This window comes from Hemibagrus wyckioides, linkage group LG11, assembly GCF_019097595.1.
Source record: "Hemibagrus wyckioides isolate EC202008001 linkage group LG11, SWU_Hwy_1.0, whole genome shotgun sequence".
Taxonomy (NCBI): Eukaryota; Metazoa; Chordata; class Actinopteri; order Siluriformes; family Bagridae; genus Hemibagrus; species Hemibagrus wyckioides.
Window position 1 is genome coordinate 23,557,387 of NC_080720.1, and position 23,778 is coordinate 23,581,164.

General features: G+C 35.2%; 3 protein-coding genes and 1 long non-coding RNA gene across 6 annotated transcripts in view; 2 read left to right on the top strand and 2 right to left on the bottom strand.

Moving 5' to 3' along the window:
- mmp24 (matrix metallopeptidase 24) overlaps positions 1-6,276 on the top strand; it is a 28,908-nt gene extending 22,632 nt beyond the window's left edge. For both annotated transcript variants that reach the window (XM_058402078.1, XM_058402077.1), the window contains 3 exons: positions 307-445; positions 1,730-1,996; positions 5,300-6,276. In XM_058402078.1, the coding sequence (XP_058258061.1) occupies positions 307-445; positions 1,730-1,996; positions 5,300-5,637 (744 nt within the window). In that variant the 3' untranslated portion in view covers positions 5,638-6,276. The remainder of the gene's footprint in view (positions 1-306; positions 446-1,729; positions 1,997-5,299) is intronic.
- A 457-nt stretch (positions 6,277-6,733) lies between these two features.
- On the bottom strand, positions 6,734-16,688 carry LOC131361824 (uncharacterized). Of its 2 annotated transcripts, XR_009206097.1 has the most exons (4): positions 16,549-16,688; positions 15,320-15,421; positions 14,830-14,926; positions 6,734-14,401 (listed from the first exon to the last, which is right to left on the bottom strand). It is a non-coding gene; the product is annotated as an uncharacterized LOC131361824 (long non-coding RNA). The 2 variants fall into 2 exon arrangements; XR_009206096.1 differs by lacking the exon at positions 16,549-16,688 and having other exon boundaries at positions 15,320-15,473.
- eif6 (eukaryotic translation initiation factor 6) lies at positions 16,251-19,397 on the top strand. Its single transcript, XM_058403405.1, has 7 exons — positions 16,251-16,269; positions 16,577-16,726; positions 16,837-16,922; positions 17,769-17,944; positions 18,209-18,385; positions 18,637-18,818; positions 19,030-19,397. The coding sequence occupies exons 1-7, from the start codon at positions 16,256-16,258 to the stop codon at positions 19,037-19,039; spliced, it is 795 nt and encodes a 264-aa protein (XP_058259388.1). The 5' UTR covers positions 16,251-16,255; the 3' UTR covers positions 19,040-19,397.
- Positions 19,398-19,865: 468 nt separating this feature from the next.
- esyt1b (extended synaptotagmin-like protein 1b) overlaps positions 19,866-23,778 on the bottom strand; it is a 49,653-nt gene continuing 45,740 nt past the window's right edge. Inside the window, exon 52 of the mRNA XM_058403404.1 lies at positions 19,866-23,036. Within this exon, the coding sequence (XP_058259387.1) occupies positions 23,012-23,036 (25 nt within the window). The 3' untranslated portion in view covers positions 19,866-23,011. The remainder of the gene's footprint in view (positions 23,037-23,778) is intronic.

Sequence of the window (23,778 nt, forward strand, 5' to 3'; positions counted from 1 at the left end):
GTAGTATTGAAATTGTTATTTAAAATGCTGAATTACCATAATACAGCACAGCAAAATATATTTTTCTAAATATAATACTGAAATATAAATGACTTGACTAAAATATATGATCAAATGTAATCATTATAAATTAACAACCTTAATTCAGGTACCGTATTTGAGAATGATAAACATGGACTCATTTGGAAATATTTGTCTGTTTATTATGTTTTGGATTCATTGGCTTAGCCATAGTTTTTTTTTTTTTTTTTTTTTGTGCGAATTATGTAAACATTAATTATTATGCCAGGTTTTTTCTTGTCATAGGATCGGTGGTTCTGGCGTTTGCGCAGTAACAAGGTTCAAGAGGGTTACCCCATGCTGATTGACCAGTTCTGGAAAGGTCTCCCTTCCCGCATTGATGCTGCTTATGAGAGATCTGATGGCAAATTTGTGTTCTTTAAAGGTACAAACATTTATATAATTAATATGAGTTTAGGGTAAATAATGTAATAATATTAATAATATTATTGTATTATGTATTATATAATATTATGTAATATTATTATTGTAATATCATAATTGTTTAGATATCAGAAAGTTTGCCCAGAACAAGAAAATGCACTGAGAAGTGAAATAATGTTTCTACACAATGGTAATTTTAAAAAATATCGAATCCTTACTTCATTTGCTTCGTGTGATATATTTGAAAAGGTTTTCTTCTTTTTAAACTTCTTACCTGTTGTGATTACAAATATGCAAAGATGCCATGGTGTGTGAATCAGTTATTACCCACAATATGACAGTCCCCTCTGAAAGTATTGAAAAGGAAATTTTTTCACTTGGTTTAAGATTAAATTATAAAATGATAGATCTGTTTTCCAGCTTTCATTTCCTGATTTTTCATTTAGATAATTGACATGAAACACCTGTCCATCATGTGTTCCAGTATTTTTGATCAGTTGAAAAAGGGTTCGAACACATCACAAAAAACACAGGAAATGTAAACTGAAATTTTGATTTATTGTCTCATATTCATCTTTTGATCTCAAACCCAAATGTCTTCAGTGCATAGCAATTGGCCTTGACGTTCCAGCAATTTCTGAGGGGACTGTAAGTTTCTTTTTGAAGCTTAATTGAAAGTTTCCAAATGGAAAGAACAGCATCTTCCACGACTAGGAACAATATTCATAAATCATTATGTAAAGAGAGAGCTGGCACTAAACCAGTAGCACTCCTCCAAGAATTCTAGTGGCTGTAGAAGCAGTGCCTAATCTCAAGAAAACCCAGTATTGATTCTTCTTCACTCCTAGCCATGAATCTGTCTATCATTTAGCTCAGTGCTTCCTCTGGACAATACTAATCCCTGTCTCTCCAATGCTTCACTTTCTTTATTTTTTCCCGTCTGCCTTAGTAAATTAGGCCAGGTTAATCTTCTTCTGCAGAAGGAGGCTATTTTTAATTCAAGATTCTGGATGTCTGAGTCTTATCCAAAAACAGGCTCAGAGGATAGAGCACAAAAGAACAGAATTCACAATCAGTATAGATATATTGACTTTGGGCAGTTACCTATACAAGCAGCTTAAATACAGTCACATTTAGTCTGGAGTAATTGTGTGTGTGTGTGTGTGTGTGTGAGCGTGTGTGTGTGTATTCTGTTAAAATGAAAGTAAATGTAATGCTGAGTAAGTCCTGTTTTTTCTGTTATGTCGATATCATATCACGTCTTATCTTGTTTTCTGTCCCAAAGGAGACAAGTACTGGGTATTTAAAGAAGTGACAGCAGAGCCAGGTTACCCCCACAGCTTAGTGGAGTTGGGCAACTGTTTGCCCCGCGAGGGCATTGACACAGCATTACGCTGGGAGCCTGTGGGCAAAACCTACTTTTTCAAAGGTGACCAGTACTGGCGCTACAATGAGGAAAAGCATGCAGCTGACCCAGGCTATCCCAAACCCATAACTGTGTGGAAGGGCATTCCTGAAGCACCTCAAGGAGCCTTTGTCAGCCGTGAAGGATGTAAGTGAGAGAGCTGGAGGAAAGTTTCTATTATGAACATCTTGAAAGGCAGCACTAAAAGATTAGCTTAGAAATTTCTAATAATAGCCACCACTCAAGACTGTATTGCTTGTGTCACATCAGCAGACTTTCTCGTGCTGTAGTTCTATGCTGTGTGTTTGTCTGTGTGTATGCAGAGGTTGTTTTTAGAATAGGACTGCAGAACAAACACATGCAAATGTAATTGCTATTATACAAAATAATGAGTGCTGTTAGATCAAGCATCAGAAAACAGCAAGGAGGCAGAATGTAGCTGAATAAGAACTGGTACTGAAAAGGAGAGGCACATCTCCTTTTCTGTTTTTCCACCACATTTTGACTGAATCTCAAATGGTATGCACTGCATAGCCTTTATAAGGCAAATAAAAGTAGTGAATTAGAAAGTCAGCCTCACTATAAAAAAATATTTTAATGATGATGACACTTGAGTCATAGTCATATTCGTGAAATTACTGGAACAAGTGATTAGTCTATATTTTGCACAGTGAGCAGCTGTGTATATTGCTGTCGCTTGTTTCGGGGTGTGAGTCACTCTTAATGGTTATTTTATAGTACAGCACATATAATATGGTTGAGTTACATAGCTTTGGGCTATGATTTATCTACACTTATTGAGCATAAAAGGTTTAAAAAACCTGTTGCTGTCAACTGTATATAAATATTTCCCAGCTAATTTGCAAGTTTAGGTAAAAATAAGTAAAGGTAGTAACGTTTAGTAAAGGAAATTCAATTAATTTCAATTTATTTGTATATCACTTTTAACAATATACATTGTCTTAAAGCAGCTTTACAGAAGTTTAGAAACATAGAATAAAAATTATAAAGTTTAAAGTTATGTTACTATTTTTATCCCTAATGAGCAAGTCTGAGGCGATGGTGGCAAGGAAAAACTCCCTGAGCTGATATGAGAAAGAAACCTTGAGAGGAACCAGGCTTCGAACAGAACCCATCCTCATTTGGGTGACACGGGACAGTAACGCCCCATCCATACTAACTGTGCATCCAGTAGTCAGCTACTCTGTATGGTCAGGGACATATGTTAGGCAAGGAAGCCTAGGCACAGTTGGCATTTCAATTCATCCCAAGTGTTCACTAAGGATGAGGAGCTTGTGGATTTACAAAACAATTTTTGACTTTGCCAAACTATCTAACTTGTAGCTCTCAATATTTCTATCACCGTCACTTCCAATGAGGCTCAATACAAGTGGTGTAGAAGAGAGAAAGAATGAATGAACAAAGTGACTAATGGCTGATTTATATTTACACATGCAGGTCTCTGCAGGACTCAGACAGGGTTATGTATTCATACTTGCATAATGTGAGTGTGTCCACTGTCACATGAACATAAAGGACTCTAGTTACTGCCACAGATGATGATAAGGTCTCTGGTATCTGGCTATAATTTTTTTATTAACAAAATATGATGCAGACATATTTAGTAATAATCTAAAGATTCCTCCACCTTTAGCAACATCACAATTTTATCATATAATTTAAATGTTTTGAAAAGTGTTTTTCATTTGACTACATTATTATTTTCATGTCACTGATTTTTAGCTTGATTTGACTTTTTTTTGATACATGTGTCAATTCCGCCATCCTCAGTCAGGGCAGATCCTTTTTTACTTAGTTGGATTGCTCATTTACATATAATGAACATAATAGCAATGTGGTACATACCTAATAGAACACCATTTGAGATTCAGTCACAGTAAAATAGTGAATCCTGTTTTTTTGTTGTTTTTGTTTTGTTGTTATGGTCATTTCCCAAAGGCCAGAAAATGATCTCTATTTTAATGTTTATTGTAATATCTCACTTTATATGGGTGCACATAACAACCATTACAATAAACTAGCTGTGTCTTATTAGAACAGTTTTCTTTCATTGTCAGTGTCAGTTTGCACATTTAGAATTTTAATATTTTACCTGTCTTTCCCCATTAAAATCACTGCCAAGTTCCAAACAACTACTCCTACATTTTTGTAAAATATATACAGGGGTTGGACAATGAAACTGAAACACTGGCCAATTTAGTGTTGGAGGATTCATGGTTAAATTTGACAAGCCTGGTGGCCGATCTTCATTGATTGCACATTCCACCAGTAAGAGCAGAGTGTGAAGGTTTAATTAGCAGAGTAATAGCACAGTTTTGCTTAAAATATTGCAATGCACACAACATTATGGGTGACATATCAGAGTTCAAAAGAGGACAAATTGTTGGTGCACGTCTCGCTGGCGCATCTGTGACTAAGACAGCAAGTCTTTGTGATGTATCAAGAGCCACGGTATCCAGGGTAATGTCAGCATACCACCAAGAAGGACGAACCACATCCAACAGGAGTAACTGTGGACGCAAGAGGAAGCTGTCTGAAAGGGATGTCCGGGTGCTAACCCGGATTGTATCCAAAAAACATAAAACCACAGCTGCCCAACTCACTGCAGAATTAAATGTGCACCTCAACTCTCCTGTTTCCACCAAAACTGTCTGTCGGGAGCTCCACAGGGTCAATGTACATGGCCGGGCTGCTATAGCCAAACCTTTGGTCACTCGTGCCAATGCCAAACATCGGTTTCAATGGTGCCAGCAGCGAAAATCTTGGGCTGTGGACAATGTGAAACATGTATTGTTCTCTGATGAGTCCACCTTCACTGTCTTTCCCACATCCGGGAGAGTTACAGTGTGGAGAAGCCCCAAAGAAGCGTACCACCCAGACTGTTGCATGCCCAGAGTGAAGCATGGGGGTGGATCAGTGATGGTTTGGGCTGCAATATCATGGCATTCCCTAGGCCCAATACTTGAGATGGGCGCGTCACTGCCAAGGACTACCGAACCATTCTGGAGGACCATGTGCACCCAATGGTTCAAACATTGTATCCTGAAGGCGGTGCCGTGTATCGTATCTGTCATTCCCAATTGATGACGAATGACGAATGACGAATTGATGCTGTATTGGCCGCAAAAGGAGGCCCTACACCATACTAATGAATTATTGTGGTCTAAAACCAGGCGTTTCAGTTTCATTGTCCAACCCCTGTATATATATATATATATATATATATGTGTGTATATATATATATATATATATATACTGGTACTGGAAAAGCACTGCAAATATTTGACATAACTAATTTTTTGGAATATTTTCTAGAAAGGTGTTATCTAATTTATTTTACTTTTCTGATAATTTCTCAAAATATGATTTTTTATTTTTTTTTACATCTGACAACTAACTCATATTATGTCTACCTGATCCTCTTTTCAGTTCACACTTACTTCTACAAAGGAAAGGACTACTGGAAGTTTGACAACCAGAAGCTAACAGTGGAACCTGGCTACCCGAAGTCCATCCTTAAGGATTGGATGGGTTGCGACCAAACAGAAGCAGAGAAGAACAAAGACAGACGCCTCCCCCACGATGATGTCGACATCATGGTTGCCATAAATGATGTGCCAAGCACCGTAAACGCGATTGCTGTGGTAATCCCATGCATTCTGTCTCTGTGCATCTTGGTCCTCATTTACACCATCTTCCAATTTAAGAACAAAAGTGTCCCTCAACCTGTGACCTACTACAAACAGCCAGTGCAGGAATGGGTATGACACACTAGGGGACACTGCAAAGTTAAACACTAAAAATGCTAGTGAGGGCTAACATGACAATGTTCAGAAGCACCTACACAACCAGTGCCTGTTTACTGCATTGTAATGCGAGAGGTGGGGATTGAAACATTGTTGAGTCCATGTCCTTCCATCTGGAACTTAACCTTGAACAAAATCTCTTTTTCTTTCTTTTTTTTTAATGAGCCAAAAGCACAGGTTTGCTAGGCTTTAACTGAGTGGTGGATTGCAGAGACAGGAGCTTAACCATTGCTTTGGCCTTACACTGCTACTGTAAAACCTTCTTTCCCATTCTCTCACATCCTGGGAGTCTGAGGACCACCACAGTGAATTCTAACCATCACGTGTCCCAGGAACACAAGAGGAACGATGGTCAGATGCCAGCAAATATATGTCCTATATATGCGCTCAACATGGACTTGTAAAGGAATTTCAAGAATTATTGAAAGAATATGTCAGAAGAACAAAAGAGTGATTCTTTGTTAAAGACTTGAATAACATTATAGGTAGAAAGGCTGTAGAAAAGAATAATACAAAGGGGCTTTGTGTATCTTGTAATCTTTTATCATGTCTTGGACATCTCACTTTTTGAAGCATTAAAGAAGCATTAACATTAACTATAGTATATATATATGTGTATATATACATATATATATATATATATATATATATATATATATATATATATATATATATATATATATATATATATATATATATGTATGTATGTATATGTATGTATATGTATGTATATGTATGTATGTGGGTGTATATATATATATATATATATATATATATATATATGTATATATATATGTGTGTATATATATATATATATATATATATATATATATATATATATATATATATATACATATATATATATATATATATATATATATATATATTAATGAGGTCCAAAGGTCTGAGACCACATTAAAATGTGTTTTTTTTATGTTTGTTTTCCTTTTAAAACTGAAAATAAACAGACAGTTTTAGAATTTTTAAATATTTAAAACATAGAAAGTAAATGTTCAATATATTGAATATTTAATATGAAAGATTCTGCACTATTTCTAGGTTCCTATTTAAATGTAAGGCAAATTTGTGAAATTTAAGCATGTTAACTGCTTTAAACAAAAGGATTTTCCTCATGTCTAATGTCTTCTATTGAAGCATGTGTTCAGACAACATGGATTTGATCGAATTTTGCACATGGTCCCTGCTAGTTCGAATGCACACTGTCATTAAAGCAAAAAGGGGAAACTGAAATTTGTGTAAATATTTTTAAGATTCTACTTTTCACTCTTATTCAGCACTTATTCAGTTCTTGTCAATATCATGAAAATAATTGAATTAAATAAAACATTACGCGAAATAGAAGCATTTTTACTAGTGGTCTAAGACTTTTGGACCCCACTGTATGTCCTAGGAGAGAGAATTTTATGTGGCATCATTAAGGAACATGCAAGTACAGTATCACTTTTGTTTAGGGTTTGAATTGTGTAGTGGGGAGGCATCCAAAAATCTAAACAGTTTCTGAAAGATTTAAAACACTTTTATGCATATAATTCCCTTCTGGTCTGTAATGCTATTATTATGATGATAACTAACTGACCCAAAAAATCATGAGTGCAGCCTGTTCACATTTGAGTATCATTTAAAATTTTGCTAATATGACATGCCATAGATCAATCAGCCCATTATTCATTTACACTGAATATTAGTAATTATTCGTTAAATTATTTTGATGTCCTAAGCCACCACTATTTCTTATACCTGAATGCAGTGCACAGGCACTATCAAGTGTCCTTTGGGTGAGTTTTTATAGATTTTATAGATTTGTTTTTCACTGATGTATTGGTTGCTGTCACTTCATATCAGCACTGCTAATGCACCTCCCCCCTACAAATATGCAAGTATGTTTGACCTGGAACATTTTAGTGGCTAAAAGGCCAGTTTTTAATGTGACATGAATATTTTTCCAAATATGCTGGATTTTTCATGTGGTACTGACTGTGCCACATCCACATAACAAAATGTGGGAAGTGTAGGTTGTGGTGATCATGTTAACCTTATCAAAAAATGTATATGTCCTTGGTTTGTTCATTCCTACACTCTATAACGTTTTTTAGTCATGGCATATTTCTATGTGTAACCAGGCTCAATGTGTAACTTTATTTGAGTGTACTAATTTGGTGAGCATTATAAAACATTGCTTAATCTAATCCAATCTAAATTCAACTTATTCAGTGATATTAACGTTCTGCAAAAGTCCTAAAACTACTTTTAGGAACCTTCAGTTGCTGTACCTTGTGAAAAAAAGGTGAAAATATCGTTGCTACAGGTCTAGGGTTTGATCCTGAGCTCAGGTTACTATCGGTGTAGAGTTTTGCATGTTCTACCCATAGTACATAGTTTTAAACCGTGTCTCTGGTTTTCTCACACCGGCCAGTAGATGGACAGGCTACAGTAATTGCCAGTAAAAATATTTATTCCCATTTTGTGCCCAGTGTTACTGGGATAGGCTTCAGATTCCCCCAAATGGTTTAAGTGGTTATTGAAAAAGATTTAATTGAGCTTCTGCTTATTGTATTTGCATTGTCGTGTTTTTGTTATTTTGGTACATTTACATTTCTGACATTTGGCAGATGCTCTTATCCAGAGCGACATACAAAAGTGCTTTGAAGGCTCAATGAATACATCAATACTGGTTCTCTAGGTTACAGACTTAGGATACCATCAGCCTAAATCTCTGTTGGGAGGAAATATAAGTTTTAATTACAATATTTGTCACTGGTGTGAGAATCATATAAAACATAAAAGAAACATTTGAAATGACTTGAAGCATATATAAAGCAGTATGTATTGGCAAACTGTGTTGTCAAAATACAGTAAGAAATACCTCTTTTTTAGATTTTTGATGAGATAAAGCTTTCCTTTTATTCTGAATTGTTGTCATTTCTTGCAAGCCTAAACATAATGGCTTTTGCCTTTTAAACAAAAGAATACAGCTATTTTTAACAATTTTATCATTACCAATTCTTATCAACTAGCTATTTCTCAAGTATCACACAAAGGCTACCAACTAGGGAAGGTTAGGGATAGTACATGTCCTCCAAAAGACATCTTTCAAACTGCTACTTGTGCTATGTCAGAGGGCATCTGAAGACACTCAGATCACACTTGGAGGAGAATGCTATCAGCTGGAGTAAAGTGCTAACTGTCCTGTTCTACTTTTTTAATAGCCACTCCTGGGTAGTGTCACTGATCGACATGAAAAAGTTATACCATTTTGACTCCTGGCCTTTCTTTGAATGCTCTACTGTTATGCCACTCCCACAAAAATCATTAAAATGCTCAATTTACAGTTCAGTGAGGCATGGATCTGCACATGCTTTAGATTTGTCTATTTTTCAGTACAGTTTGCCACCCAGGTTCTATGTTGTGTCTAGTTACAGCTAGACACACATTATGTTGTATGCTGTTTTTCATGCGTCCACACTTAATGGACTGGAACCACATTGGAATTGGGCACAGGAAGGTTGTTGTACATCTTATGAATGTTAGTTCATATGAATGTTCTCTCAAAGTCTAAGGTCTGTTGTAAATGGCTGTGGTAGCTGGACAGTATAGGTTACACTGAGTGGAAGCGTGTACAGTAAGTACAGGTCCCAAAGCACAAGTAAAAAAGCAAGGTTTTTAACCCTCGCCTGCTCAGCTATGTGCTTAGAATAGAATCTGCCTTACTTGTAACTGACTTTAAGTAAAAGCATCTGGTGAATGAGTAAATGTAAATTGTTCTGTTTTGGGTTTGGGTATACTACACATTCTGCTAGCATTAGATATATCTGGGGGAAAAATGTTTTTGTCTTCCAAACATCTTTTCACCATTGACAATCTTTTTGTTTGTTTGTCTGCCTTAGGCGTTCTTTTTGTGCCTCGTCTTAAATTTTGCCATGGCCTAGTTAGTTCAAATGAATTACAAGGATACAATTTTAAATTATAATTTATTGTGCATCACTTAATGTAAATGAGCATGATTACCAAAACATTTGCCCTTTCTCCTCTTGGTAGATGTCCATCTCTCCATCACATACTTTACTGCTTTTAAATTTAGATTCAGAGCTTGTCTTTGGGAAGATGGCATAATGGCACAAATTCAGTAAACGCTGGTTCTGCATGATGCAGATTCCACATTATTGGCCTGCAGATGAAAGTTCAAGCACCTGGCAGTGCCAGTCTGCAATGTGGCAAGGAGGTGTTCTATATTATGGGTTAATGAAATCCTAGGCAGGATTAATTTAAATGGAACACACTGTACTGACTGTCTTCCTCCACTTTGAATGGTCTGATAAACTGGCTTTGGGTGTAAAGAATGAAAAGACAATAGGCAGATTGGGTTGAGTTGTAGCACAGAAGTGTGTTTAAATGTTTAAAACTTTTTTTTTTAAATGAAACCTCCAGGTACTTTGTATATTCATTCATGAATAAATCCCTTGGATTGGTGCAGGTGATTATCAGAGGGTCATGAATTAAAAACATAACTGTTTCAATATTCTATTCATTTACATTTACAGCATTTGGCAGATGCCCTTATCCAGAGTTACATACAAAAGTGCTTTGAAGTTTCATCAATGAATACATCGACACTGGTTCACTAGGTCTCAGACTAAGGATGGTGGTAATATAGCACACAGAAACATTTTTTTGTTTTGTTTTGTTTTTAATAAACAAGCAAAAAAATGTGCTAGTTTTAAGTATATCAGGAAGAGGTAGGTCTTCACCTGTCGTTTGAAGACTGTTCAGCTGTTCAGAGATCTAGGGGACTTTCATGCCACCACCAAGGTGCCAGAACAGAGAAGAGTCTTGAGGCATGCCTACCTTGTACCCTGAGGGATGGTGGGACCATTACATTTTCTGATTGAAGAGGGTCAAATGTCATTCCATTATGATAATTAGGACAACCAAGACACACAAATAATACCGTTTGGATGACACTTGCTTTTATAAATGAATCCTAATATACAAATATCTGTCCTTTTTTTTTTATTTTTTTATTTACATAATGACCCTCTACCCATGTGTTAATGAAATACAGGCAGGCATGGAGTAATGAATTTTGAGTTATTTCACACACAGATTTGTAATAAAATAGAACCCAAAAAGAGAACTGCCTCAAATAATGATTTAAATATATGAAAAATATGACTTTAAATATAATTCTCGAAATCCATGTTAACAAACTGTGGTTAACAAATATTTAAAGTGAATGAATAAAAAGACAAATTTATGTATAGAATAACTCAAGAGGAGAACTGTTTAATGTCCAATTATGGAGGAATACCAGTAAGCCATTACTATGATGTCTTTAGGTGATATTGTTTTGATTAACAGGAAAAGATTTGTATGGACCTTTGAGGAAAAATGGGCAGGATGGAATATTAGAATAGGTATAATGACGTTACACAGCACACAGTGCTATACTCAATCCTTATTTGTCAAAAGTTTGTGAATAATTATCTAGAATTCAAATCACAGATTTATATTAATACATTAATATGTTATTGTTTCCATATCATTACATATTTTTTCAAAGGAACTTGCATGGAAGATTCTCTACATAATTTAACACCAACAGTGAATGTATTGTAAAAGGAAAACATATAATTGTTGACATAGTGAAATTATTTAACATTTTTGGAAGGAGGCTGTGTCCACCTTTGAAGCAGTTAGTAATCATCCCTCCATGGGAGAGGGTTCAGGACTTTTTTGTCTTATTAACATATTAATTCAATATTAATTCAAGGACATTAACATATTAATTCAATATTAATTCAAGGAAGAAAGAAAAGGAGAGGGTGATAAAGGAACTGTTTATATTTGTTATAAACGTAAGTAATAATTGAAACTAATGTCTCCCAGAACAATAAATCTAACTATAAATGGTTAAAAAAAATCACATATAACTTTGCTGTAATTTAATTAATTAAAGCTAAATGACCACTTGTCTAAAACTAAATCTAATTTAATGTACATTTAATTAAGTGCATATTTAGCAGGATCATCTTCATGGTCACATTTGGTGAATTTTAAAGTCTTTTAACATTCAGTTAAAATGAATTGTAACATTCATGTTTGACATGTTTTCTCCTTGTTTGTAGAGGATTTTATTGTGATAAGGACACAAAAGAGGGGTTTTTTTGTGATAATCCTCTGTGTGAAATATTTACCCTCTAAATTTGTCAATTATTTTACAAATGACTGATTGACCGCAGGGATCCTGATCACTGGAATCATGACCAGGTTTCAGTATTCATTGATGCCACTTATTCCTTTTCTGTGCTACTCTTGGGCCTGCTGCTAAAAGTGATCTGGACATGCCACTGGAGATTCAAATCATGACCAGGAGACATACATAATACATAATTTTTAAAGGAATTAAAAAAAGAAAAAAAAAAAAAAGATATTTAATTTCTATAGGAAAATTTTGATTTAATTAAAGGTGAAGCCATGCCAGTACAGGTTTGTTCTGGGAAATAAAAATATACAAAGAAAAATGGGAATATGAATATTCTCTGCTGATAATGCCTCATTTTATGGTGTGATGGTGGCACTGGATGACAGCCACTCTTAACCTCTACCTGCTGTTGCCTTTGGTTTCTGTACTCCTTTTAACAGACTAACAATAAAGAAATAGGGCAAACAAACATATCAGAGCTTGTTTAGAACTTTACACAAATTGATTTATGTTCTTTGTCTACAGAGGATTGATTACAACTGAAATTTTATCTAAAGCTTTAAAGTTATTTGTTTGATTTTTTTGAAAGTTTCAGTGTATTTAATGTACATATATCTTTGCTTAATTTGAATGAATTTATGAAGGGAACAGTTATTTCGACAAAACAACAGACCTTTTGATATTGTCTAATTTCCCGGGTCAAATGTTGCTCAGCCTCACGCATGGATCATGTAAATACAACAGTTAATAGAGGACTTTTGTATTTTTTTTTCTTTCACTCTTTAAGAGTTGCATATAATATTTTACACATCATATACAGTGATGCCATTCCTAACAATGGCAGTCATTTTTACATAATCTTGATCTAACAATATTTAAGCTTTATTTGCAGAAGTTTGCCTTTTTAGCTCCATGGGGATTTAACTGTTTTTGTTTGATTTTAAGTTCTACAAGATGTACCTAAAAAATCATTGCCATGTCCTATTAACAACAAAATTTCAATAAAAGCAAAAACTATCTGTTATTGAATACTTGCTTATTGGAAATGTGATTTTTTGTGTGTGTGTGTGTGTGTATTTACATGTGGTTATGTAGTCCTTTATATTAGCTCACTTTATTGGTTAAAACTGCAGTGGGTAACATATATTAAATGTGCAACAGTATGCAATAGTACAATTCAGGTTTAACAAAGTTATATATTTATAATTATAAATATATATATATATAAAATTCAGTTTATATATATATATAAAAAACATATTATAATATGGAACATTTAGCATGCACAGTAGAAGTGTTTGCATATGAGAGTGCATGTTCTTGCCTTTGTATAATTATAGCTGCATGCTGTACCACTCACCAGGAGTCAACTAAAATAAGCTTTGTGTGGCCTAAAATTCTGAAGTTCCACTCTGAAACACATTAAAAAAAAACACTCACCAGCCACATTAATAGGAACACATGGGAGCAGCGCAATCCAGAAAATCATGCAAATTATTTACTATAACAACCATGTAACTCAAATAAGCATTCCGTACAATCATGGTGAGCAGAACATCTCAGAACACAAAACACATCAAACCTTGGGGTTAATAGGCTACATCATGGACCTTTCCTGTCAAACAAGAATCTGAGGCTTCAATGAGAATAAACTCACTAAAATGACTCAAAGATTGGAAAAGCAACATCTGATCTTCCATTCTTTAAATGTTTAGTTTCAGTCAATGCATTTTTTCATATTCTGGTGAGAATTTAGTGGTTGTGTACCACGCTGACATCACAAAGAGCAATTGCTGACACAGGTACAAAAGCTTAACATTCATACACAATGGTGTTGACAATGTAATTAGCATTGTATTTAAAGTTTTGGAGCCTTAACTGTTTGAGAGACAGCTGGACAGTCTAAAAAACTAAAACGCTGCTCTTTAAGTAGATCTCACTGGCATCACTATCAGCAGTTTCAGTCAAATGGCAATGAGGGTAATGTAGTCAAAGTGAATTGTATATACCAACAGGTCAATGAAAAAAAATCAATTAAGAACTATATTATATTAGTTAATCCTTATAAATGAAAAGCCATTCATTCTAAAGGTTAATATGCAAGTTGTTCAAGATGGATTTTCCCTTTAAGCTGTCAACTTCAAACAGACCCATCAAACTCAGGCTTATTAACAAGAAACATGTTTATAAATGCTACATATGCCACAAGATCATCCATTTTCTTTACTTTACTGATTTGGCACTCAGAGAAGTGATCACATATCACATGCCCCTAATACCAGTTCGTACACGATATCATGAAGCTCATGTCGTCTACCTTCTTGTTACCCATTTTGCGCTGAGGAAGTTCAGGCACTGATTCCAGTGAATCAGTCCTGTGTTCGGTTTTAAGATCCTGTGTGACTGGCGCTTCCTTTCCTTGGGCTGATGGACAGCTTTGATTCTTTTCACTTTGATTCCTCTGGTTGTGATCTGAGGAACTGGAACCTGAACCTGAATCCATGACTGTAAGAAAAGAGATCTGAGCATTAGATTGTTTCATGGGATGATATGAACTTGAATGATCTAACATGCTATGTAAGAGGGCAATATTCTTCGAGAAAGCATTTAAATGCTGGGAGCAGTCTGGGCCTCAGTTCCCTAGCTCTCAGTGTCACCCCCAAGTGGAGAAAGCTACTAATAAATATCAATCCAATCAAGCCCTTTCCTTAAAGGGCACATTCAGTTTTCATTTTCAGAAGATACTCATCTAGTCACAAGGCAGCTTACGGCTTCGAGTAACTCTGGTGGCTTGGTTTTATACACATCACTACACATCTGCCATACAAGAATCCCAAATAAATGTGAATGTACACGCAACGCTGCTATGATGTTAGAATGCTGACGAAAGCTGATGTGTGAAATGGTACACACACACACACACACACACTTACTTCTTAACCCTCTCCGAGTAGCTTGCAGTGTTTCCAGGCAGAAAACGTGTCGCTGCTGCAGTGACGTCAGTTGAACAGGTGGTGAGCTAATCAAAGACTTGGAGGAAAAAAAGACGTCATAACGTGTGTTTTAACCTGATTGGTTAACAAATCCGCGTAGCTAACAGAAGTGGTTGCTATGCGGACGGATGGGTGTTTAAGCTCTAACATTGTGTGTGTGTGTGTGTGTGTGTGTGTGTGTGTGTATTTGCCTTTATTGTGTTCCTAACTGTACTTCTCAGTCTAGCAATGTTATATTCACAACCATTATATTAATATTCATATTTATACCCTCGGTTTCTTCTATAAAATCATTTAAAATGAAATGAGAAATAAAATAAGTAACTAATAAACTAATAAGAACATTTTCATTGTCATTGTTCAAAGTAAACTTATTTGTAAACATTTATTCCAAATTATAAGACTTAAAAAAATAAATAAATAAACATACCTTGGTAAACACAGCGAAACAGGAACGTATCCCATCATCCACAGCGGTCTGCGTAGGCAGGGTTGCCAGTCGCGAACGCATATCCCGCGTCATCATGGCAGTCTAATGGACAATTAAAAGTAGTCTGACGACAGAAGTCGGGCAAGAGAGGAGAACAGCTGGCGTGACCGCTGGTGTATGATTAAATATAATGGTATAATGTGTGCACTACCTTCCAACTACAGACAAAACAAACCCTGGGAGGCGTATTTGGTTGTGAAATACCAAAATGGAGGATCTGGCAAAATTGCGTAGTAAACTCAAACGTGGTTACGTACAGACGTTGTTGAGGAAGTGAACACGTGGGTTACGAGAGTCCATACTTCTCAGGAAGCTTCGCCCCACTCCGTGGTAAATATAATATTATACATCTTATTATCTACACGTCTCAGTATAGTAGAAGTCGGTGTGTATGAATCGTATAATAGTCAAGTATAAGAAATCAACCGGAACGACTTCTAAAGTCAAGTTTAGTTACTGATCAATAGCTGGCTAACTATCTGAGCTAGCTAAATATATAAGGCATAACTTCAGGGCCTCTGTGGGTTTCATCAAGCGGCGTTTGTGAGTTACTGTGAGCCTGGGATTCACCAGAATCCAGGTTTCAGTTCCATATACAAAGAATCATCAACATCAGTAACTTTGACATGGGGACATACAGTATTTGTCATAATTTATATTCAGTTAGATATTGTAGCACCTGATGGACATCCCATTGAACAGTATTGTATAAACACCCAGTTATTATTCCCCTGTTGTGAGGTGAGAGGTGGTGGGAGGGCTCCACTAGCATGTTTTCCAGATCTCTTTTTGTTAGCTACAGAACGAATCTGAAGTACCGCAATATACAAGAATCGAGCTTTATTACTGATTAGAAATGCAGCCAATAACATCTCAATGAAATCTCATCAGTAAGTAATGTAGATGCATTCTACTTGAATTACTCACCAAGTGCATTTGAATACACCAGGGCTATCTCTGTATTAATAAAGACTTAATAAACAGTTTCATTTCCATAATTTTTGTTAATATTAATTAATATTGTATATATTTACACCAGCATAAAATAAAACAACTCCTATGATATATTATTTGTGTAAATATAAAATGAAATATGCATCAGCTACAGAACAACATTATCTTAAATGTTCCATCCCCTTATATTTGTTATTATAAATGCAGTTTCATACCTCACTTAACATCTGCCCTCTTCCACAGTTTCTGGTCAGAGTTATCCCATCTTTGGCAGTACTGTATCAAAATGGCCGTCAGAACATCCTTTGAGAAGAACAATGAAATCGGCTGCTTTGCTAAGCTTACCAACACATACTGCTTAGTCGCAATAGGTGGCTCTGAAAACTTCTACAGGTAAGATCTCTGTCAGTCTGTAAATGGCTGCATGTAATTCTAATCAAAATGTAGGTCCTGAACATGAGTCTGTTTAAAATCGGGAAGTAAACAAAGGTCAATCTTTGCAGTGTCTTCGAAGGTGAACTATCAGAAACAATCCCAGTGGTGCATGCATCTATAGCAGGTTGCCGGATCATCGGGAGGATGTGTGTGGGTAAGTTTGAACCTGTTCATCGCTGTGTTGCCCTTCAGAGAATAGCTGTCTTCTAAGTGTTTTTTGCAGTTGTGTAATCCTTAGCCTAGTTGTATAACAAAAATATAAAAAGTAAAAAAAAAAAAAAAACGCACCAAAAACATAAAAAGTAACCCACAGAATTCTCGTAATCGAGATTTGTAGAGGTGGCTGAAAGACTTTAAAGCTTTCAGAATTGCTCTAATGGTTAGATGGTTAGAGCCCCTGATATTTTCGTTCTTCTAACAAATGCAAATGACTAATACAGAAAATGAGTGAAAAATTTAAGTGGGTATATACTCACTGTCCACTTTATTAGGAACCCATGTACATAACTGAAGCTCTTTCTTCATCTGTATCTGCATGTTTGAATGGATAACTACATAAATGAGCATAAGTAGAGGAGTTCCTAGTAAAGTGGGCGGTGAGTGTATATGCACACTACATGGCGAAAGTTTGTGGACACCTCACCATCAAATACTTATGTGTTATGTAAAAAATAAAGTAAATTATAAAAAAATGTGAAAAAACAACCGTACATTTCAGGGGAAAAAAGTACTATTGTCTTGTTGTGCACACCCTTTTATAATTGGACATGTGGTCACAATAAACCAATCACATTCAATCTCAGAGGTAATTGTCCTATATCTCTCATAAATGAGATTATTCTGATTAACCCCAAAAAATTATTCTGATTAACCCCAAAAAAACCTCCAAAGGAATCTGACCTTTTAGACCTTTTAGAGTGTATGCTAACAAATCCATGTGTTTATAACTTAATTTACAGAGGTCCTGATTTTTGCCACAAATCTTACCTTTACTTCATAGGAAACCGCCACGGACTTCTCGTGCCCAACAACACGACAGATCAGGAGCTGCAGCACATAAGAAACTGCTTGCCAGATGCTGTGCGCATTCAGAGAGTAGAGGAGCGACTTTCTGCACTCGGCAATGTCATCGCTTGCAATGACTATGTGGCTCTAGTTCACCCCGACCTTGACAGGGTCAGAATAATTTTGTGCTCAAAGATGAAAAATGAATCCAAACTGATTATTTGTATTAAAAGCACCTAACAGGTTTTAGTAGAATGTGTAAATGTTTGTTAATAGTAGAATGTGTAAAGAGTTGCCATTATGTGCACTATTGAACAGTAGCAGAATCCAAATTGGAGTTAAACTTAAATCATTGGATAAGCAGGCCCAGATGTACAATATGGTGTGTCTTATGACCTAATTTCCAGTGTGATTAACAGCTACTGTACTGCACAGGAAACAGAAGAGATTCTGGCTGACAGCCTTAAAGTGGAGGTGTTCAGGCAGACGGTTGCTGAGCAGGTGCTCGTGGGTAGTTACTGTGCCTTCAGTAACCAGGGAGGGCTTGTGCACCCTAAAACATCTATTGAAGACCAAGATGAGCTTTCATCACTCCTGCAAGTGCCTTTAGTTGTGAGTGAATGTCCTGCTCCTCCTTTTAAAACTCATATATGAATATCATATTAATAAACTGCAGTTTTCTGTTACATTGTATGTATGTATTTATTTATATGTATTTATTTATTTTACATTTAGACTGAGAATATTTGTTCTAAAATACTGTAATAACTCAGTTTTAATATATTTTTGTTTAAATACTTCTGTTTATTTGAATTAATGCAACTCATCTTTGGTCAGTGCAAGTAACTGGGATCTTGTTTTAGGCCGGTACTGTAAACCGTGGCAGTGAGGTGATTGCTGCTGGCATGGTGGTGAATGACTGGTGTGCCTTCTGTGGTTTGGATACCACGAGCACAGAGCTGTCTGTCATTGAGAGTGTGTTCAGGCTGAGTGAGACTCAACCAAGCACCATAGCCACAACCATGAGGGACTCGCTTATAGACAGGTACAATACACAGTTTTAGTGATTTTCCATAACCTTCTGTTTTTATTTGTTTATCAAAATGTTTTATAAAACACTGATTAAAAAGGCAAGAAGACTAGTAACATAAAATCTTACATTTGGGACAGAGCACACAATTGGGTCTATTGGAAAAGCAATGATTGTGAAAATGTGTATCCAGTGTTAATGGGAATGTTTTTATTTTGTGTTCCAGCCTCACATAAATTCTGCGTCATTTTAAAAAAATTTTGGAAATGGATTGAATGCCAGACCAGGATGTGGACATCATCATCAAGTGCAACGTTTTTGCCTCGTTCTGGACACATCTCTAGGAATGCACATAATACACTCTTTGCCACTCTCACGGTTTGTATTGTATAAACTGATGTAAAGCTAAAAGTAATTAAAATATATTGGATAAATCCAGTTTCCAACATTACATTTTACTGGTAAATCAGCAGAACCAAGGTAAAAAAAAACAAACAAAAAAGTTTACCATGTAAAATATTCATGAAGCTAAGAGTTTTAATGTCACTTTCATTGTGTCAACGAATTGCAGCATCATTAAAACTTTGATCAACACTCGCATTGATGTTTGGAGAATTTCTGCCTATCCTCAAGTCATTTCCTCATATCACTTGCAAAACAATACCTTTTTAAGCTAGAGATGCAACAATATAATATTGATATTGTGTTAAATAACATCTGGTTGTTTTCAGGAATATCACAATCATCAGCACTTTATTACTCACCAGCTTAAATGTTGATCCATCAGATAGTCATTATATGTTGCTATAATATGTTTAAAATTAATTTACTAATTCTGACATATTAATAATTATGACTCTACATGTACTTTTCAGTGTTGATTACTTCTGTAGAAGCTGTATGAACGTGTCTGTATATCTTTTTTAAATGCAGCACTGCAGTTCTTTTCAGACTAAACACTTTCACCTTATCACCTACTCATGCTCATTTTTCCTACAGTGTGTTAAAATGTCAGGTCACAAAAGCACTATTTTTGTAATGATTTCACATTCAAATACGTCATCTGGTGAATAAATGTGTTCTTTATTGGCATTTTAATGTGGTAATATTCAAGCTCAAATGTTTGCCAGCACAGAGTGAATAGTGAACAATGCATAGCTGTGAAAAATGCAGTCTATTAGTTATTGTTTGCTTCATTCTTTGGTGTTTTGCTTCATGTTCATCTATGCAGCAGTTACATTCAAGCAGGTTTTGCATCATAGAATTAAAAAAAAAAAGAGTAGGCAAACAAAATATATACCTTCCAATAAATGCCATATTCACAAAGAATCTTATCACTGAGAGGTCTCCCAAGAGTTTTTCCTTAAAAATGTTTTACAAAACTGCTGAGAGGAATATTTTTGTCTTTATCGTTTCTCAGGATCTCAAACAAAGTAAATTTCTTGTAAGAAATTGAACTTATATGTTTCAGTGTAGAACAAAGTTGAGATTTTCAGTTTCATATAATTATATATTTTTTTGCAATTAATTGTGACTTTTCATTTATAGGTTTTCCTCTACATGAAACAATCACTGTACAAATTGATGGTCTTCTGTAGCAATGACTGCATTGTTAATAGCAGAGGACATTGTGTAAACTTGTATTTCCAAAGATGTCTATGATGTAATACTAATATATAATAATTGGTCCAATTCCTTAAAAAGGAATTGGATCGATTATTATATGCAATATGATTTTGCATATTCCTGCAAATTCCTTTTTAATGTTTGACTTGGGTGTAGTCCAGATCATCTAGTTAGGAGCCACTCTTAAGATTCTTGATGAATAAGCCCCTGACCTATTGCTAAAAAGCAATAATGTTGGAAAAACATGAAGGTCATAGATTTTATCCACTTGTCTGAAATTGAACAATTTTATCATCTGCAACAGAATCACATACAATAAAACATACAAAACACAAATTCAGGTGGGTCCCAATGACAGATTGAATGTTAAAATGTTAATGTTTTTAATGTTAATGTTAAAATTTTAACAAACATACAATCCAATTTATAAACACATAATCAGCAAAATAATAAAAGCCAAAAAGTGATATGTTCATAGCACATAAATGTAAGGCCATTCAAGGTTGAGTGCAAGCATAAACATACATTCTAATATGACTATAGGCCTAAACACACCAAGCTCATTTTACTTTGATTTTTGGATTTTCATAAACCCCCAAATGATCTTACCTCTGCAGTCAGATAACACAGTCTTCAAACTGTGCAGGTTTTCAGAAACCTGGTTATAATTTTCAGTTATTTAATTTTATTTAAATGCAGTTATGAAATCAGCCAGTCAAGTAGCAGCAACACAGAACATAACATACAGATGCAGCTCAAGACCCCATCAAACATCAGAATGGAAAAGGGCCATTTTAACTGTGGTGATTTATTTTCTAATCTTTAACTGTCTAGTTTGGGTGAGTCTGAGCTCATGATGGCCTCAGATGGCAGTTCCTGGCTGAGAGTAAGGGAACCCATATGGCCCTCTGTTGTTATAGCCCATGCATCTCAGGGTTTGCCATTTTGTTTATACGGAGATTTACAGACTTATAGACTTTGTCATCTTAGACAAATCTGCTCAATTTACTCTGATCTTTCTAATCAAAAAGGTTTTCTAATCACTTCTAATCACTTACTGTTTTTTGTTTTGAAATTACAGGTTTTTTCCCCATTCTAATGTTTAATGACACCATTAACTGAAGCTTGTGACCTGTATCTGCATGATTTTATGCACTGTGCTGCTGCCACATAACTGGCTGATGGGATAACTGCAAGTTGAAAATGAACAGGTGTGAGAGTTCCCTATTAAAGTGGATGGTGAGTTTATATTGCAGGAAGTTGGCATAGGCAGCACAAGGAGTACAGTGGACACATCTGAACCCCCCATTCCCTTGGCAATAAACAGAAATTTCCTTGGCAATTTCTAAATCAAGTTATTGAATTATGTTTTAGTATAAATTTGCAAACTAGCTAAATAGATTGTGCCACACTGTTCTTGTTGAAATAATGAAATAACACTGTTTGCCATGTAGACGTGGAGTAGTTGATCAAAACAAAAAAATATAACAATTAGAGCTTTAATACACATATAAGATCCACCCAATTCAGAAGGAATTTCAATTGGCTAGTAAAATACTGAAGTAGGAAGGAGGAAGTCAAATAGTGGTTATCAAACAATGTATAGAAACAATAAGTGTATTGGAATGCAGCCCTGGTATTGGTCAGGATTAAGCTGTCATATTATTATGATGAAGGCCATTGAAGCAGCTTTTTAGGCCTATTGTGTAGTACTATATCTTCTAATCTATGTGCAGCAGTTTGCATGGGTGACTGTTAACAAATTCATTATTTAATTTTGGCGAATAAGCTTGCAAAAATCCAGTGGCAGTAAAGGTACCACACCTTAGCAGCAACCTCAATAAATTTGGATATACAGAAGAGGTTTGTTGATCAAAGTGAAAGATGCAAGCAAAGGTACATAAAAAATGCTCAGTGTAAGCTTTATATTGGAAATGGATTTTAGTTAACCTAATTTTCATTCCCCTTTATTCCATAGGCACCATGTTGTGATTTAATTTGCCCATTATGTAACCAGTAGCCAATGTAATTGTATATTAACTATTTTTTAACACATTATTGTGTGATCTCTTTTTAAAACTTAAACTTTGGTCTATGCTAATAACAATAGCCGATACAATCATTAGAATTGTAAAAACACAGTGATATCTGAAAGTATCTGGCCAAGAAACAGACTAGAACAAAGGCAATTCCAATGTCTGATGCCATAACAAATATCATCATTGCATAATAAAACATAATTATTTTTTAAATTTTCATCCCTGGGCAATTGCATAAGTAGATATTGGCAATTGTAAAAATAATAATAATAAAGTAAAATATAGATGTAGATATATTACATTTCCTGGAAGCTCACTTATGTCTTGTCAATAAACTTAGAAAAACTTTAACAAAACTCTGTCTATAAGTAATATTGATTCCATCATTCAATTTCAGCACGCCTAGTGCACTAAAGATATCAGCTAGAGTAAAAAAGAGAGGGAAACGAAAAAAAATATACAGCAAGGCATCTGTGTGGATAGTTGAACTGATGAATGGTTATGGTCACTTCGAGGAAAGACCTCAAGATTCAGACACTCCAGCTAGTTGTGATCTTTTAAGTCAAACCTTACATTGAGAGAATGGAGAAATTTGTTAAGACAAGAAACAGTTACAGGCTTGCAATTAGCACCAATTAGCTAAAACATGAACAACTTGTTACTAAATATTCAAAATCAACACAGCAGCATAAAACACAAGATCTATTTACTATGAACTATGTAGTAATGTCAGCTTACAAATCTCTAGGTGGAATTAGGTAGCTACCTAGATAGTGTTGTAACTAATTAGAATTCTGTGTGTTTTTGAGATATTAAGCATTCCTTTGCTAACACATCACAAGCAAAATACAGGGAGATTTAATACCAGCTTTAGAGCCCTATAGTACTGAGGCATTCACAGATTTTAGCAATGAGGTGGGATTCAGCTATAACACAATCAGATACAGAGTCGTATTCTAAACTACTATCTGGAACCTGCAACTTCTGTATCATTAAATGAGTCTGACAACTACTGAATAAACAGGCTCTGTCAACCTAAGGAAGTTATAACAATAGTGCAAGGAAAATCACTGGGTTCATGTACACAATGGCACACATGCATGTACACAATGCTCCATGTCACGCTTCATCCTCCTGACAAAATAAATCTTGTTATTCTCATATACGACATTATAGTTTTTATCCTGATTGTTTTGTGGTTTTCAGAATCCATTTTCGCTTAGCCAACTCTGTTTGATCATTGCCTGACCCTTGCCTGTTTTTGACTATGCTCTAGTATATACTTTTGGGTCGGTTTGCCTGCCATTTAT